The sequence below is a fragment of the Podarcis pityusensis genome, assembly GCF_964106645.2.
Source record: "Podarcis pityusensis genome assembly, chromosome: 14".
NCBI lineage: Eukaryota > Metazoa > Chordata > Lepidosauria > Squamata > Lacertidae > Podarcis > Podarcis pityusensis.
This window is the reverse complement of record NC_138039.1, coordinates 47819719-47838781: the sequence shown is the minus strand read 5'-3', so window position 1 is coordinate 47838781 and position 19063 is coordinate 47819719. Positions and strand designations below refer to the sequence as shown.

The following is a 19063-nucleotide window of genomic DNA, read 5'->3' as shown; positions in this document are numbered from 1 at the left end:
GCATGCATCCAGTATACAATGGTATTGAAATACAAGAGCATATGTAAAGTCCTGCTGGACCAGGCTAGTGGCCCATCTAGTCCAACATCCTGTTCTCGCAGTAACCAACCAGATGTCTGTGGAAACCACGCAAACAGGACCTGAGAGCAACAGCACTCTGCAACGATTTTCAGCAGCTAGTATTCAGAAGCACACTGCCTCTGACAGAGAAGGGAGAACACAATCATCATGGTTAGTAGCCACTGACAGCCAAATAATAGTTAGTGGTCACCATTGCCTCTTGTGTGAGTTAATTCCATTGTTCACCTATGTGTTGAGTGAAGCACTTTCTTTTGTCTGTCCTGAATATTCCAACATTCAGATTCATCAGATGTCCCTAATTTCTAGGGTTATGGGGGCGCGGGAGACTTTTCTCTATCAACTTCTTTCTCACTATCCATAATGTCTCTCCCATCTTGGGCTCTACAGGCACAGCAGGTGCAGAAACTCTCCCAACAGTTTGACTTATTCTATGATATTCAAGACAGACTGATGCCACCATCATCATGTCTCAGCCCCACTAAACTAAAATCATCAAAATATTACAAATGCACACACCCCAACTAAAATAAAATCTTAAAACGTAAAGGGGAAAACAAATCCCTCTGCTAGCTCAACTCTATAACTTTAGGTTTTCCTGTTTAAATCCTCTTAATAAACCATTGCATTGGTTACATGCCAAGATACAATCATTGGGTATCAAAGTACTGCTGCAGTTCCGGATGTTTCCTGCAGATGGCTGTATAATCTAATCCTTCTCCCTAATCAGAATACCATACTGTACTTTTAATCAAAAGTATACCAAATCAAAACGATCATGTAGCAAGTTTTAAAGCAAGCAACAGGAAGTCTTATTTTGCAGAGCATTCTACTGGCTTTTGGAAATCATGGCAATGGGAAGTGCTAGGCTCAAATGGCACGAGGAGAGAAATGGAAAATACAAAAAGGGGCTGCCAGGCTTCAAAGACACCATCGTCCTGGCACACTGAAACACAAATTTGAGACTGCTGGAAACTGGATATTGGCAGACACTAGAAAAGCCACTCAGTGTCCTTCCTCTTGCACATCCCAAATTTATTTTGGCATCACAGCACTCAGCAAACAGAGTACCCCCTACAAGTTTTTCCTTTGATGAAAGTCCTGGCAGCAAGATTTATGCCAGAGTCTGATGCAAAGTCCAAGGCCTTTTGAAATTATTTTAATCACATGAGTTCCTTCTATGTATATTCCTGTGTGCAAATGTTATCTGGCTAGAAACCACCATCCGAAACACGATCTACATAACGTTCCATCAGCTTCCACATCTATTATCTGTCTCCTTACCCAGAACTGCTTTAATGTGGCAGATAGAAGGTGGAACCCTAGAAAGCTTAGTAATAGTAGTAGTAATGTATTAGGCAAACATTTGGCTTTCTTAAAAAGGAAGTGGTATGGGCCAAAAAACCCTTAATGATCTGGGACCCTGTTACTTAAATGACTGTATTTGCTCATATGAACCAACTCAATTTTTAAGGATCTGCTCTCCAGGCTTCCACTAAATTGAACGTGTTTGAGGAATATCAGAGACATTGCCTTCTCTGAAGCAGCAACAATTCCTTATCTAGGGAAATTTGCCAAGCCCTAAATGATTCCCCCCTCTTAGGAAATACACTGGAGAAAGCCACGGCTAAGATGAAGGCTTGAGTACCTTTGTGACGTCAGTGGCCAATAGCCCTTCATCCCATCTTATCTACACGGGGCGTCCTTCTTCATCCCACCCTTAATTAAATGATTAGGGCACTGACTAGCAATAAGGCATTGGACAATCCTTGTTGATACTTCAAGAAGCTGCAGAACAACCAACAACATCACCCATGCCTCACATGAAGGAAGTTGCAAGTTCCATGAAGGAGGCAAACATTACCTTGCAGAACAGACATAGAAAGAAAAGACCATGGAGTAACCAAGAGAGCAGCTTTCCTGGACACTCAATATAGCAAAGCAGGACTTTTACTAGGCAAAAACCATTGAGAAAAAAGGACTTGAGAAGGACCCTGAGAATGCACACGCCCCTTGATGTGAAAGTCTCCCTTTCCTCTGAACAGCCTGAGTGTTCTCAATTGGAGCAGCATTGAGAGACACCAAATAAAACCAGGATGCTTACTGGTGAGTAAGCACCACAGAACACTGTTAGGCTTCCTTTATAGTAAAGGTGCATGAGACCAAACTTCTAAAGCTGCAGTCCTATGCATATCTACTGCTGATGCTGGTGGAGCTTAGTTCTGAGTAGACTGGCTGCATGATGAAGTTTGGGGAGAAAAAGAAATGAAACTGTAGTTACATTTGGGACAGAAAGGGTTAAGGAGAAGGAGGGGAAACGTTGTAGATAACTGAGATCATGTCTGTGGAGCTCTTTTGAATGCAAGACTTTCCAGGTTTCCCACTCCTTACATAGATGCCTTTTGCACCCAACCCTACCTACACACAAATCCCTCCTATTTCTTTTCCACGTGCATCATTTGTATTAAATATTGACACTGGTTTTTAATTGTATTTTCATTCCTTCTTTGAGGGGATTCAATGTTAACTGCTGGTCTATTTTTAGCTCCTGCTTGGGAACTGAAATGGGGGAGGGGAAGATTCCTGAGGTTGCCATTGTGACCCTGAGTTTACTGGGCAGCTATTCAGCCCGTGAGCTTATGCAAGCAAAATCTGTTAAGAGTCTCTCCAGCTGTAAGCTGGCTTCCAGGTAAGCTGCAAGTTCATAACACAGCTGCCCCTCAGTCTGCCCAACATACATCTCACTTGAAGGAGAAGGAAAATGAAAACAGAAGCTTGGATTCAGTTGTTTTGTGAAATACAATGGAGGGCATAAACAAACCAGAGTACCAGCTCCACTTCAGAACTAATGCCAAAGAAGGAAAGATCTGGCCCATTTTGCATCCACAGCTTTCCTCCTGCCTTTGCAACAGCAGCAGCCCATTCTATTCAGCCTGCACAGCTTTGAGTTATGACTCATCCAAGTGCACCTGCGCCATGTGTTAAGTACTGCTGAATAAAAGCCCAACACCTCCATTTACACAACAAAGAAACATGTTCTGCATCTCTCCCTCCTTTCTTGTTTGCTCTGAAAGGGAGGGATGGGTGGAAAATCCTGCCTGCATTTGATGTGGATTTTAAATACAGATTAATGTATTAACCATTTTCTTTACAGAATAAGACACTTTTAATACCACAACACAACCAAAAAGCATTAGATTATCACATTTATTGATGATTTTTTACCAAGCCACGCCAACCCCAACTCCCCAATTAAAGCCCTTTATTCTCAAAGGACACATTTTGGAGCAAGGGAGATGAACAAACCGGTTGCTTGAAAGCATTCGTGATGTTAGGCTCAAGTTAGAAAAGACTTAATGAAGGCTTGAAAATCCACAAGGGCTTCATAAGGAACATCTGACTTGGTGATTTATGCATATTAATAACAGTCCTATTGAGGCAAGCCGAGCTGCACATGTCCTGCAAATCTTAATGTCTTCAGCTCCACTGGGATTATTACCAATGTAAATTTCTAGGATTCTCAGCTATTAATCTGTCTGTCCTCCTGTTCAGCAACATAATGACTAATTAAACATCAAAAGACACGAACAGAAGATAGTTCCTAGGCCACCCCTCTTCCCATGAGAGAAATGTGCATGACAGGGACAAGTAGGTAAAAGTGTACAAATATTTTACAAATCATTGCTATCAGATGTTTAAAAGCACTACAAAGGTGTAGCTAAACCAGGGACAAAACACTCATTTCACCCTAAAGGCCACTTTAGCATTATTGATGACTCAAGAGGGATAAATCTAAGTTACACATAGAAAATCACTACCACAATTTTTAGTTTGCATTTTGTGTGTGTGCATTCTGATAACTCCCCTTTACTCTGTGCATGACCACAGGTCATTTTGAAGCCCTTTATCCATGCTCATCTCTGCTTCCCATTCTTTATTTCACGAAGCGTGCTTCCCACCTCCTCCTCTCTGTGTGTGCATAGGACTGGTCTGCAATCTGCATCCCAGTTTGTCATTTTTTTCCTGCTTTCCTGCCCACAGATCTTTCAACAGCTGCAGTCCCTTCTTCTCTGTGCACCCCACAGCACACTCCTCTCTTTTTGTCCCATCCATTTGTTCCTCACTTCCTCCTCCTCCTACTCACTGCATTCCTTAGATTCCAATTTTCCTTCAATCTCTCTTTCCCTCTTTCCCCTTCTCCTCACTGACTTGGGCCGCGGGAGCACAGAAGCCTTTCCCTCTTCCAACGGTTCATGGTAAGGGAGACTCAGGACTCAGCTACATTAGTAAAGAAAAAGTGTTTTATATGCATTATAACAGTGTGACACCAGATGGTGCTGTGGAGTCCTGTCTTTCTCCAACATGATTTCCCACTATGAGGTTTACAAATCATTTTCCGGGATTTTAAAAAAAATGTGTTTAGATCCAGCCTCAGTAAAAGCGGACTGTTCAACATGTCCGGCTAATTGCAAGAGGATGAAAAACTTGACCAACTCCAACATGTCACCTGCTCCAGAAAGAGGAAGAGCAGTGCAAATAGTTATAGAGATGGCCACAATTGGTTGGTAGGCTTATGCTGTGCAAGCCTCAGTTAGATTTTCAAACAGCCCTCACATCGGCATTAGCCAGGTTGGCCACTGGTCAGGACTGATGGAGCTTGAGTCAAACAGCTTATGGAGAACTACTGGTTAGTTATCCCTGCTTTATAACTTATTGCTGCTCAATTTTACTCTTTGCAACAGATACACAAAGAAAGCAATCCAATGGTAGCTGTTTACTGAAAGATAGAACAACCAACAATACTTACAGATGAAGGCAAACCTGGGGGCACTTTTCTTACTTTCTTGGTCTGTAGAGAATCTGCATATGAAAAGCCAAATTTTATCAACCAGCAGCATTAGTAACATTAACAGAGTAAGCAGCATTGCCGAAGAAAAACTGCCTAAATGAGAAAAGAACTAGAAAAATGTAGTCCTAAAGAGCAGAATAGTAGCAGGTGCTATTATAAAACTCTTTTGCCCAGCTACTTATCTTCCAGATTCAAATACAAATTGTTTTTTAAAAGGACACTAAGAATTATGAATTTATTTCCAAGATCTAGTTTAAGAGTTGAACCAGTGGATTCAGCCCAGTAAACACACCCAAATAGAGTTCACCTCCCAAAAGAACACCTCCTTATTGGGGAATGTTTAAGTACATGCTTCTGGGACATCATTCTGCTCTTGCAATTCTTTTGGGGTGGACTGCACATTACATGGGGAATGGATGACTGGGGAGGAGTTACAGAAGGAAAAAGGCAGCAGATGCTACCTAATTTTGCACTCAAAAGGGAAAAGTGCAATGTCAAGCTGCTGGCTCCCTCCTACAGCCCACTTCAATGCTCTCCCACTTTCAACTTATATGAGTCCTAAGCCGCCAGGTTAAAAAGAATATAAAATTCACAGGAGATAATCTATAATTAAACAAATTTCTTAGGGGAAATAATTGGACATCTTCCTGAAAAGAGTGCTAACGTATGATTGACTCACCAAGAGAAGATGAATCATGAAGTGATCTTCGTCGTGGATTTGTGGTAGGAAATGGGTAATATGATGTTCCGGCTTTTCCTGAGGACATCAGACCTGGACTTCCAAGCCCAATATCTGATCGAATCAGACTTGACTGCAAAACAAACCAACAGGAGTAGGACATTAAAAGTCTCTCTTTCTCTGTGCCTAAAGGACCAGTACACACTAAGTTTTAAAGCAGGCATCCCCAAGCTTGACCCTCCAGCTGTTTTGAAACTACAACTTCCATCATCCCTAGCTAACAGGACCAGTGGTCAGGGGTGATGGGAATTGTAGTCCCAAAACAGCCGGAGGGCCAAGTTTGGGGGTGCCTGCTTTAAAGAGATGAAGTATAAGAAAGCAAAACCCACCATGATTCTTTGGCTTGTGCACTCTCCCCTCCCCACCGCTTTCCCCAACACACCTAGGAGGACCATGTTAGCAGATTCATTCATCCCTTCCTCTGAATCCTTGACTTGTTGTGTTGCCTAGACCAGGATTATTGTTTTTAAGAATGGTGACTGGTGCACCCACTGGCACTAGAGCTGGAGTCAATGACAAGTGGAGCTACTTAATTCTAGTTTTGTCCCCATTCTCCTCCATGCTGAGTTTTACAGGGGAAACACTGAGGCGGAGGAGGAGGAAGGTGGCAGCAAGGCTCCCCACCCCACCCCAGCACTCAGGCCTGTGCTGAGCTTGTCTGAGGCTCAGAGCTGGAGTCTTGTTAGAATTAAGTTACAAACAAAAAATCAGCCAGTTCCTGGTGGAGCCCCCTAACCCACTTAGCCCTTTGAGACCCAGGGCAAGTGTAACTGGGTGGCTGCCCCCCCTCTGCACAGGCTGGGCTGCACCCATAAATAAGAAGGCAGGCACCCGAGGGCTTGCTGAGGGCAGAGATTCATTTGCCCTAAGGCAGCAGCTTTCCACTGGTTTTTAACAAACTCTGAACAGTTTCAAAACAACTCAGCTTCCAAGTCTTTTTTTAAGTAAAGTGAAAGTAAAAGCCGCTAAGTCCATCTCCTGGGCTGTGTTTGAAAAGGACTGGAGACGTGTGTGACACAAGCTTAAGACTGCTCCTTCCTGCTTGTCAGGCCTTGCTAAAGCAATATACTATTAGCACAACGTATTAGCATAGACTGGGCCTAACTCTCAAATGATGTGGTTAATGCATCAACCAATGACTAGTGGAAACCGTGGTATTCAGCTTCAATCTCATATCACTGTTCAAAGAAATGTTAGTTGTGGTTTTTTGGGGTTGTTTTTGTTAAGCCTAAGAATTATTTATTATTTTATTTGTTTGTTTCACAACATTTATGTGTCACTTGACTGCTAGGGCGCCAACTTGGACCCCCGACTGGGTGCACAATGCGCCACGCAGCACGTCATGACATGACGTGACACATTATTTTCCTGGGCCAGAGGTCAACTGTGCCTTGTGCATGCGCCCCCACCCCAAACAATGGGGCTTGTGCCCTGAGAACTACGACCGAACTCCACTTCCAATTGACTTTTTAAAGCCAGTTGAGGAAAATAATTTCAAACTAGTGGGGTAGGGGAAACATCCAAACATAGAAATAAATCCTGGTGTGGGGCTCCATAATTTCAATGGCGTGATAAATTTAACTCATTAACAATTAGAAGCAATGTTTATGTAGTGACTAAAGCTGGCAACTCCAATCAATGGATTAACAGCAACTGCAAAACCTGAAAGTTGTTATTCATTTCGGTTCTGGAAGTGCTATTGAACATGATTAGAGGGGATCGGTTGGTGGAAGGAATCCAGGTCGGTCAGAAACAATATAAATTAAAAGCTTTCGCAGATGACCTGGTTTTGACCTTGCAGAAGCCAGAGCCCAGTACGAAAAGAGTATTACAACTGATTAATGACTTTGGTCGGGTGGCTGGATTTAAACTAAATAAACAGAAAACCAAGGTTTTGGGGGAAAATTTGACTGATACAGAGTCAGAACGGTTTCAGAATGAGACGGAGCTTAATGTGGTTAAAAAAGTAAAATACCTAGGGGTAAACATAACAGTAAAAAATCTAAGTCTATTTAAGGACAATTATGAAAAATGCTGGACAGAAATCAAGAGAGACTTAGATAGTTGGTCAAAATTGAAACTTTCTTTGTTAGGCCGAATTGCTGCTATCAAGATGAATGTATTGCCAAGGATGTTGTTTTTATTTCAAACACTTCAGGTTTTGGACAAAACGGAGTGCTTTCAGAAGTGGCAGAGAGATATTTCTAAGTTTGTCTGGCAGGGCAAAAAGCCCAGAATTAAGTTTAAGATATTAACCGATGCAAAACAAAGAGGGGGCTTTGCCCTGCCAGACTTAAAGTTGTACTATGAAGCCGCAGCGTTCTGCTGGCTAAAAGACTGGCTACTTCTTGAAGACACTGATGTGTTAGATTTGGAAGGGTTTAACAATGCCTTTGGATGGCATGCATATTTATGGTATGACAAGGTTAAAGCAAATAAGGCCTTTAAGAACCATGTTGTCAGAAAATCATTGTTTAATGTCTGGACAAAATATAAAGACTTGCTGGAAAATAAAACACCAAGGTGGCTTTCACCTTTGGAAGCCAAGGCCCGAAAAAGACCCAATATGGAGGCTAAATGGCCAAAATATTGGGAAATACTAGAAAAGGATGGAGACAATTGGAAATTGCAGAGTTTGGAGAAAATGAAAGACAAAGTGCGAGATTGGTTACATTATGCTCAGATTAAAGAAGTTTTTAAAAATGATAAGAAACTAGGGTTCCAGGTGGAGAAATCGAAATTAGAAACAGAATTGCTAGAACCAAAGATTAAGGTACTTTCAAGGATGTATAACTTGCTGTTGAAATGGAATACACAAGACGAAACGGTTAAATCGGCTATGATAAGGTGGGCACAGGACATTGGGCATAATATCATGTTTGAGGACTGGGAGAGGTTGTGGAGTAATGGATTGAAATTTACTGCATGTAACGCTCTGAAAGAAAATGTAATGAAAATGATTTATAGATGGTACATGACCCCAGTCAAACTTGCCAAAATTTACCACCTGTCTGATAATAAGTGTTGGAAATGTAAAGAGTGCGAGGGAACGTTCTTCCACCTCTGGTGGACTTGCCCTAAAGTGAAGGCGTTCTGGGAAATGATTTATAATGAACTGAAAAAGGTATTTAAATATACCTTCACTAAGAAACCAGAGGCTTTCCTTTTGGGTATTGTCGGCCAAGGGGTGGCAAAGAAGGACCAGACATTTTTTATGTACGCAACAACAGCAGCAAGGATACTTCTTGCAAAACATTGGAAAACTCAAGATCTACCCACACTGGAAGAATGGCAGATACAACTGATAGACTACATGGAACTGGCTGAAATGACCGGCAGAATCCGTGACCTGGGAGAAGAGAGGATGGAGGAGGACTGGAAGAAATTTAAGAACTATTTACAAAAGTATTGTAATCTGAGTGAATGTTAAATAAGATGCTAGATCAAAATAACTGAGCACCACTAAATTTAGAAGTTTTTAAGAAAATAAGTAAGATTGTGAAATTTTGCTCTTTCTGAGAATTATAAGATTATGAAATATAGAAGGGATATAAGAATTTAAATAAGATGATAAATTGCTGACCAAATGTTATAACGATGAAGGTGGGAGCGGGAGATGTGAGGAAGTCCAAAGAAAATGTGAAAATATGTTAAGATCAAAGTTACATTGCTTATTATGTTTATTTTTATTGTAAAACCTAATAAATTGCTTTAAAAAAAAAAAAAAAACCTGAAAGTTGCCATAATTCGCCTGTCCCCTTCTCAGCTTTCTTCTGCATGGCGGGGAATGGCTCCTCTGTTAAATTAGCATAGTGCCATGACACCTCCCTAGATTTTGAGGATTCAGGCCAGTTTGTGCTAGTTTTAAAAAGTCATTCCTCTAAAAATGTGAGTTATTTATTTTTCTGTATTATTGCTGATACTTGAAAAAGTTTTATCCAGCTTATTTGAAGTACTTCTGTTTGCCAAATCAAAATCAATACAGATGTAATTAATACATCTCATTGATTTTTCTGCCTAGCAGAACCAAGCAACCTTAAGATCTATCCTACCCCGAGGGCATCAGATAGAGATGGAATACTCCAAGGATGATCATAACACTATGAAATAAGCTTTGTATTATCAATACCAGGCTCGCTCTTGACCAAGTGCCTGGGGTCTCTTCAAAAAGATAAGTTTGCTGACATGATACACGTAGCTTAGTTCCTAATGCTCTTAAAACTGAATTGGAGACTTCTCGCAAGCTGGAACCTCGTCTTCTAAACTCACATCCAATTACTAAAGGATAATCAATAGCAAGCAATTCTCCTGGAATACTGACTAGCACTGCTTGGATTACTGTCCTCAGTAATAAGCACTCACTGCTGTAAGCTAATTCAAATATACCTAGCTAATCCACAAATAACCTCCAACAGACACCCAAAGAAAAAAGACAGGGACTACACAAATACTGCGCCGACTATTCACCAACTAATGAACGACCAGAAACTATTTAAAATACCTAGATGCTGACATCCATTTCCAAATAAACACGTTTAATTGAAACGGCAAGGCAAGTAAAGCTACTGATAAATTAAATATTTAAAATACTCAGGATATGAGTTTGGAAATCCACAGAACCTGCAGCCACAGACCACTCAAGAGTAGTGTTAAGGATTATTATATGGACTGGAGAACTACTGCATTCATTCTATTAAGCAAATATTTATAATGATCTACTATTTTAATACTATTCCAATAGAATTCTGTTGTATTTTTGTCACATTTTGTCACTGCATAAGAAAGCTGCCTTATGAGGCATACACCCCAAAGAGGTGGCTAAGATATACCTGTCATTTGAAGAACACTGTGTCTTCTTTTTCTTCCACTGTAAAACACCCACAATATCCACTGAGGTGCAAGGCTATCCATCCAGCACCAAAAGAAACTTTGTTCTATCCATTATTTTGCACAGAACTCAAAGGATACAAAATTTGGATATAGTTTTAGGGGTACAGTCACTCCTATTGCTCAAAAAATATATAGTTTGTTGGGTTTTCACCTGTTTTATGCTGTATGAAATCTAATACGATGAATAAGCTTACATTCTGCTTTGTTTTAATGTGTAAAGTGGCTTACAATAATAGAGCATCATACAATACATAAGAGCATATACAGCAAGCCATTCATAAAACAGCTATCACAATGGAGCACAACAATAAAATAGGAAAATCATCAAGAGGGAGTAGCATTAAAGTAGTAAATAATGAAGGGTGATATACATTGTTTTATATAAATATAGTGGGTTGCAGCCAACCAAGTTCTACTCAGAGTAGACCCATTAAAATTAATGGATCTGACTTACTCATGTCTATTAATTTAAGTGGGTCCACTCTGAGTAGGACTAACATTGAATACAACCCAATATATACAGGATATAAATGCTGCATTTTAAACTGTTGAATGAAAAATAAAAGCATGGGAACATCAAACATGGGGAATAATGACATTTAGAAATTATATTATATTGCAAATTCATTCTGCATGGAAATGTTAGAAATAAGCTCACAATTATCTGTAGGTTGTTAAGAATTCACTCTGGAGAATATCATTAGATAGTGAAAAACAAAGGAACCTTGAATGAGTAATCAATAGCAACTGCCAGAAAATGAGATAGATTAGGATTCTCTCTGGTGGTTTGTCTTAGAAAGTTTTCATTAAATGCATTGTGCTAACAAGTCATTAGATAGGTACATGATCGCATAGCACTTAAAAATAAATGGGATCTGTTGGAAATCAAACAGTGAAGAATGAAAGGTCTAATAAACTCTTGATTTGCTGATAATTTCATCGTCCAGAAGAACTGGTTGATGAGATGAAAGGAATGGGGACCTTGGGTGGAGGTGACCACATCACGATACTGAGGAAAAGGAAATCTTGATCCAAGTCAGAAGTGCCTCAAATATGCACTAAAGGAGGTGCCTCAGAGAGTTCTGCTCTGGGCCTGGTGTGATTTAACGACTTTATAACATGACTTGGATGGAGTGGTGGAGATGATCATCAAATTTTCAGTGGACATCAAATCTTGGGACATTGTGGAGGCGTTGCAAACACCAGACATGATCTAAGATATTGACAGGATGGAGAACTGGTCAAACTAACAAAAAGTATTTAAACAGAGATCAATAAAAAGTTTGGTATTTAAAGTATGAAAAATCAGATGTGCAAATACAGTATGGATGACACCTGGCTTGACAGCACACACAGAAAAAGGATCTAGGGGTTTTAGCAGACCATAAAGTCAGCAATGTAATGCAGCAGCTCAAAAGGGTAATGCAAATTTAGGCTGGATCAACAAAAAGACAGTGTCCAGTATAGGATTTCTACCTGTCCATAAAAAATGGAATCATCCCATTTTTGGAAGTAAATAGCTGTGTCCTGTTTTAATTTAAAATGGGACGCAGTTCTTCCATTTCTGAAATCGTCATCAAACCGTGAGGGTAGGTCCTGTGGTAGGAGAGTGAGAGTTTGCGCAAAGCAAAACCAAGATGCGCTGGGAAGGAGCAGAGTACAGTGCAGTGTTGCCCTTGTTCGAACTCGCTGCCTCCCTCCTGTGCCTGCTTGAAATGTGATGCCTAAGCCACCAATTGGAAGAGGAGCAAGAGGAAGAACCGCATCTCAGCGGAGGCAGAGTGTGATGGTGCTGACTGCCTGTAAGCTCCAGTCCCACGCTGCCAGAAGCGCCTGCGGAGGGCAGAGGAGGCTTGGGGCCTAATGTTGCACTGGGTGCTCTGTCTTGGTTTGGGGCGGTAGTGGAGAGTGAGGGCGAGATGAGCAGCAGACGAAGCACCACCTCACACGAAACAAACATGACGTGAAATGTCCGCTGCTGCAGCTGTTGGGCCACCACTTACTCCTTGGTAGCAGAGGCAGCAGCTGGCACAGGGATGGCACTGGGCTTTGACATGGCACTCCAGGTCTCAGCCACCCCCAGCACCAACCTGTGCTGGTTCTGGGCTATCTGTTGGGCTGAGGCATGCAATGGAGAGGTGAGGAACAGGAGGCCAGGTGCACGGGGAGGGATGGGATGGGGCGTGGGAACAGGGTGGCCCTTGCTCACTCGTATGGTGGAGGGGGAAAGCAAGAGTGAACGCGGGGTGGCAAAGATGGGGCTTGCACCCGACAGGAAACCAGAAGCCTGGGCTACCGCAGGAGACTGACAGACACTGACAGGCACCCCAGGATTCAAATTGCTGGTGCTGCTGCACAAGTGAGAATGCTTCCCTACCTGACTCCTGAATAAGTTTGCTGCTGCCTGAATGAAATGCCGTTTCTCCAGCCACAGTGTGGATCATCTGGCTGGCACTGAGGGTTTGGGGCTAGAAAAGCCGCCCTGCACAACTCCAAAGTAAAAACTGCTCTTAATTTTTCCAATTCATTTGAATACTGTGCTATTAGAACAAAGGCTGAGGAAGAGGAAGAGCTGTAGCTGCCTGCTGCCCTTTTAAATGCACTCCCTGTCTCCCCTATCCGTCTCAGGGTGTGCGTGGGCAAACTTTGAGCCCTCGTTTCAGAGACTGTTCAGTCTTATTGATTTAGATAGATATTCGCTTCCCTTTGCTGTTTGGTGCTAAGCATCATGCATTTGTCTATTGATGTAAGTGGGCTTATGCAGAAAGCATATTGTTGCTACATACAGATCTGAGAAATTTCAGTGGTGCAAATCTGTTTTGGATATTGTAAAAGGATCTTTCAGGCATGCCTTTTTGCACATGCTCACTCCAGATCCTTGGCAATGTACAACAAAAGGTCTCAGGAAGTGCCACTTACTATTGCCTTGCATACTGAGAGAGCCCGAAATGTGCAACACAGATCATTTGTTGGCAGAAGCATTGCAAAGCAAACTTTGGAAGCATTTAACAAAGCTTTTAACTGTATGTTCTGAGGCAAACCTAGCAGTCGTGGAATTGGAGAACAAGACAACTTGCAGATTGCCTGAACCATAATATTAAATTATAGTAATAAACTCTCATAATTATAGTAATAAAATATTTATTTAACCGATTTATAAGCTGCCTTCTAGTGTGACTACCCTCACAAGGTAGCTTTCAGTCAATATTAAAATTCAAAAATACAGATGACTGCACACATATTACAAAAGCTATTGCACAAAAAGATAACGAGATAGAGCAGGAGGACTGTAGCTTCACAGAGGGGGAGGAGCATAGCAGAAGACTGGAAAACCAACAGGAAGTGAGCCAGAGCAAATGGCAGGCAGAGCCACCCCTCATTGGTTGTAAAGGCGGGCAGGTGGGGATTGGCTCAGGGCAGCCTGAGGTTGGCAGAGCAGTGCCAGATGTGTCCCAAGAGCCAAGCCTCCATTGCTACTTAGAACTGATACACATCATGGTTACATCACTGATACCATGGTTAGAGCAAACCATGGCAAGAAAGAGATACAACAAGTGACTTTATAGCATGTCCCCAATCTCCTAACCAGGGTTAGAAAATCAGGACCTGCAGGTGGAGCATCGTAGAGTCATGATATTGATATATTGATAAATATATTGATATATTGATATATCAATATATTGATAAAATGGGAGAATTGCAGAGCAGAAAGCTAACTTAAAACATACATATCCAGATCCTATACAATCACAAGCCATCTGCATTACCTCTGCATGCCCAGAAACACTCACAGCATTAGTTCTAATAAGCTGCTGAAATGTTTTAAAACTAAAACATTTACCTGACAGCCTGAGAGTCCTGGTTCTCGACCAAACAATGGAAATTGAGTTCTTTCTGATGTCTTTCCTATAAAATTAAAAATAAAAATGAACTACCTACATGCAGAGAACCTCATAAGTAGAGATTTAACAATACATCAATACAGCATAAAGGGTACATAAAAGAAAACAAGTACAAATGTTTGATACTTAAAAAGGTTGATTTTTTTTTATCAGAAGCAAAAACTACAATTATTAATTTACACACTTTGGCTTAAAATGAGGAACTTGGAAAAAATACATTTGATACACTTGCTAAACCTGTAATGAAAAATGCTAGCTTTTGATGCCTTCCAAGTATGAAATTATTTTTGCTGTTTGATATTGAAAAAAATGTTATTTACAAATTGCTGCTTAAGACTGCAAGGCATGCAGGAGTTGAGACCCAGATAATCTATCCCTCTTGTAACACAGAATTGGAGTTTCTTGGGAGGTTAATAAGACTGACACATATTTCACCATCGCTTACTTGAAAAACGGACACATTACTGTTAAAAAAGCAAAAGAAAGTTACCAATTTTCTGCTCAAGCAATTTGCCCCCAGCAACTGTCAAGAGACCAAGCAAATAAAATACCTAGCTTGCAAAATTGTTTGAAGCAGTATGAATCATGCTGTTCATGTTAACTGCACTCAGCATTTTCTTTCCTGTAAATAAGAAGCCCTATACCAAATGATAAACAGCTTTGACTAAAGTATGCAATATTCCAGGCAGGGTTTATAAACAAAATATTTGCACAAGACTAAATTACAAGTACTGAAAAATTGCTGCGGCAGAGGACAAGCTGAAATCTACATCTCTACAACTTTGTGGGAGAAGACCTTCCCAAACATATATTAAATAGTCACTTCCTTTATTTACAGACTGCTGCCATTGGGCCTTTGCGCTCCCAGGCAGTACAGATTCACTCTGAAATAGGTAACTCCAAGGGCCAGAACAACTAGACCCATAACCTCATTGAAAAAACCAGCACTGCATGGCTAAATTCTAGATCTGAGATGATTCAGCCCAAACATGTGACATCAACAGCTCTTAGGATAGAATATACTTCTATTTCAGTAGAAGGCAAGGTCTGGCTTTGGGGTGGAACTTATTGTCTGCAGTCTTTACTCTTGGAAGAGTGTACTTCTAACTTGCTAGTGTGTGAAAACTCTTAGGAGTGGTTAGAAGAATTTCCAGTTAAACAAATTTTGTATGTGTGGTATGTCAGTACCCTCTTTTTTTCAGTGCCCTACAATAATGCAAACATCTGGTTTCTCTTAACAGATCAATGTAATTTGACATCAGAGCTCTGTAACAGGAATTAAGAATGTGGAGCCTTCTAGATTTTGTTGGACTACAACTCCCAATGCTGGCTGGGGTTGATAGGTGTTTGGAGTCCATTCAACAACTGGAGGGTCATAGATCCATCCCTGGTCTATAACAGGCATGTTCTTCAATACATAGAAGCCATTTTGGCAAGTAAACAGTGTATAGAATAACAACAACAACAACAGCAGCAGCAGCAGCAGCAGCAGCCACCACCACCACCACCACCACCACCATCACATCAGGGGGTGCTGTGAATCCACAAGGTGACTGTTAATTACTTGAAGTTGTTACTTTTCCTAAAGTATAGGAAACCATTTGCATTAATTTCCTGCAGCATTTTCTTGCCAGCTATTTTTGAAGAAAGATTTAACGGCATGCCATATGTGAAGCGTGTATGCCCATGTAAAAGGTAGGAGTTAGAAACTGCATTATACAAGTTACTATTTTAAATTTTTATAGGGTCAAAAGATTTATTTGTTCTCTAATTGCTCCCTTCCCAGAAAGATCTTTAGAGCAGCATATGGCCTTCCTGGTCATGGATATGCAATTCCATGCAGCTGACCGCCAATGTTATATTCCAGGCTCTTGAGATTTGTAAGCAACGTTTGAAGAACTGATAACAAGTACTGGTTGTTTTGATCTTGTTCAAATCTTGTTTCCATTTTTAACAATGAGAAATATGTTGGTAGTGAGCTTTTCTGTATTTTTGTTTTTCCCTCCCCCCATATTGTATGGAATCTTTTTTTTTTTTTTAATGAAGGTGAGTGCATTATTAATAAAAGAATGTGGGAAGCCAAAGACCCATCTAGGTCAGCATCTCGTTCTCACGGTGGCCTATGGGAAACCCACAAACAGGACCTGAAGGCCACAGCACTTTTCCCACCTGTAATTCAAGCAACTGCTATACTGAGGCATACTTAGTAGGTTGGTAGTCATGGTTAGTAGACTCTTATGAGTTTGTGTAAACCTCTTTTGGAGCCATCCAAGTGGGTGACCACCATTACCTCTTGTGGGAACAAACTATGCGCTGTGCAAGGAAGTACTTAATTTTGCTGGAAATTTCCAACGTTCAGCTGCACTGGGTGGCCCCATATTCTAGCATTATGGGATGGGGCAAACCTTTTCCTATCCACTTTCTCTGCAACATGCAGTTTTACACACACAGAATTGTGTATCCTCTTATTTGCCTTTGCTCTAAACTAAAATGTCCAAATGCTGTAACCTTTCCTTACGGAGGAATTGCTCTTGAACTTGAACTCAGGTTTATCTAGCTTCTTCTCCAAAGAGCTCAGGGGTGGTTCTCCTGTGAGGCTGAGAAATAGTGACTGAGCCAAGATCACCTAGTGAACTTTGTGGCTAAGTGGGAATTTGAACCCAGGATTTCTTGGTCCTGATCCACTCTACAAGATCAGGCAGGGTTTCATGGCAACCCAAGGCCTCCTGCTCCTGCTGAGCATGGAGCATTTCAAGCCCCCACCCCGTGGTCACAGGAAGCATCTCAGGAGAAGAGTGTGTCCTGTCACAACAGTGCTGCTTACATCTCCATTGCATTAATACAAAGAAGGGCAGGTGCCACTGCCATGAAACCAGGTAGTCTCATGAAGTGGGATCAGCTGGGGATAAAACAAAGAGTACATTGGGAAAACCCTCTGCCCTCAACTTCCACTGAGCAACAGGCTGCCATTGAGTACTGGCAAACAAGTGGTGGGGCAGGGAAGGCTGCTCCAATATATTCCTTCCACTCGAACCCTCTCATTCTTCCAAGAGAGAAATATTAAATACACACCCTTCCCATAACGCCATCACAAAATCAAATATGCAACTAAAGCATTAATGAACTATGTCTCGTTAATCATTTAAACTGGTTTGCCAGTACCCTCCTGCAAATATCAGTGGCGGCGGCAACAGTGGCACCATATCCACTGAAAAAAAGAAAAAAAATGGCACCTGCACAGAGTCCAGCAGGGTCAGCACTGTCAGTGCTGGGAGAAAACCCTGCTTCTCTACACTTCAGGATGCATTGGATGGCAGTAGTGATGTCTCTTTCTCTCTCATCTGCTCTGATCTTAATGCTTGGTGATTTCTGCCTGCACATGGAAAATATCCAAGCTGGTTGGAGCACTGATGCGGAAGTAGACAGCTGAACACTTTGATCTTTCTTGAATACAGTGGTACCTCGGGTTACATACGCTTCAGGTTACAGACTCCACTAACTCAGAAATATTACCTCGGGTTAAGAACTTTGCTTCAGGATTAGAACAGAAATCGTGCTCTGGCGGCGCGGTGGCAGTGGGAGGCCCCATTAGCTAAAGTGGTGCTTCAAGTTAAGAACAGTTTCAGGTTAAGTACGGACCTCCGGAATGAATTAAGTACTTAACCTGAGGTACCACTGTACCGTATATGTGAGCATCCATAGATATCTGGTTGGCCACTATGGATGGCGTTTGGTTTGATCTAGCAGTGCTTTTATTTTGTTCATTTGGCTTCTCCTAAACATATTCCACTTCACATACACACCAATAAGCATCTAGGAGCAGAGGAAAACCACATACTTTCCCCCAAAATGCATGAGATCCTAAAGTATAATGGATTGCTTGAGCTAAGGTGGAGGGGATGGAGGATAACACACTGGAGAGGTACCATGTGCAACCTGAATGTTTGAAATAGTTTTCATTTTCCAATACCTGCTTGTTTAAAATTTGAGCAGCCTATTTGTTTCTAGCCAGTGGGCAGAAAATGCTAATCAAACAAAACTCACTAGCAGTAAAGGATCGGACTATAAAAAGGCATGTAGGATTGCATGTTCCCTTGCTTTTATTTCTGCTTAATGTTGCACCTTAACATAACTGCTTCTTCCCAACAGGATGAATATTTCAAAAGATTTGTTGTGCTGTTTACATTTTGAGGCATTTGTTAACCGGTACTCTTCCCCTGGGCCAAAGATGAGCAAATACCCTCTCTTCTCATTGGGCCTATTATCATTTTAATTACGTTCTCTTCCCAGGTGGTCATGTTCCTGGATTGCTGCAGTTTATAAGCAGTTACTAAATACATGCAGAATGTTAACTAAGGTATAATTATTTTTCACAGCTTAATAAAAATAATTATGGTTGTAAGCATATTGTTACTTGAATACCCTCCTTTTGCTGACCTTTTAGTTGTGTGTTGGTTACTTTTATATGTGATGATTTTACAAAAGAGATAACTAGTGTTCTACTTTGCTTGATAGTTCAGAGGTCCACAATTCCATTTCCTCTAAATGTCTAGAAGAGCCAAGCAAATAATTTGCCATGAATAATTTACATAGTGAATTTAGTTT

At 41.2% G+C, this 19063-nt stretch overlaps 1 protein-coding gene across 17 annotated transcripts in view; it reads right to left on the bottom strand.

Annotated features, from left to right (window-relative positions):
• The window catches only part of TCF12 (transcription factor 12), a 236997-nt gene that overhangs the window by 49701 nt on the left and 168233 nt on the right, over nucleotides 1–19063 (bottom strand). For all 17 annotated transcript variants that reach the window (XM_080980742.1, XM_080980729.1, XM_080980739.1 and 14 more), the window contains exons 7-9: nucleotides 14398–14462; nucleotides 5607–5739; nucleotides 4886–4938 (exon numbers count right to left, since the gene is read on the bottom strand). In XM_080980742.1, coding sequence (XP_080836868.1) covers nucleotides 4886–4938; nucleotides 5607–5739; nucleotides 14398–14462 — 251 coding nt within the window. The remainder of the gene's footprint in view (nucleotides 1–4885; nucleotides 4939–5606; nucleotides 5740–14397; nucleotides 14463–19063) is intronic.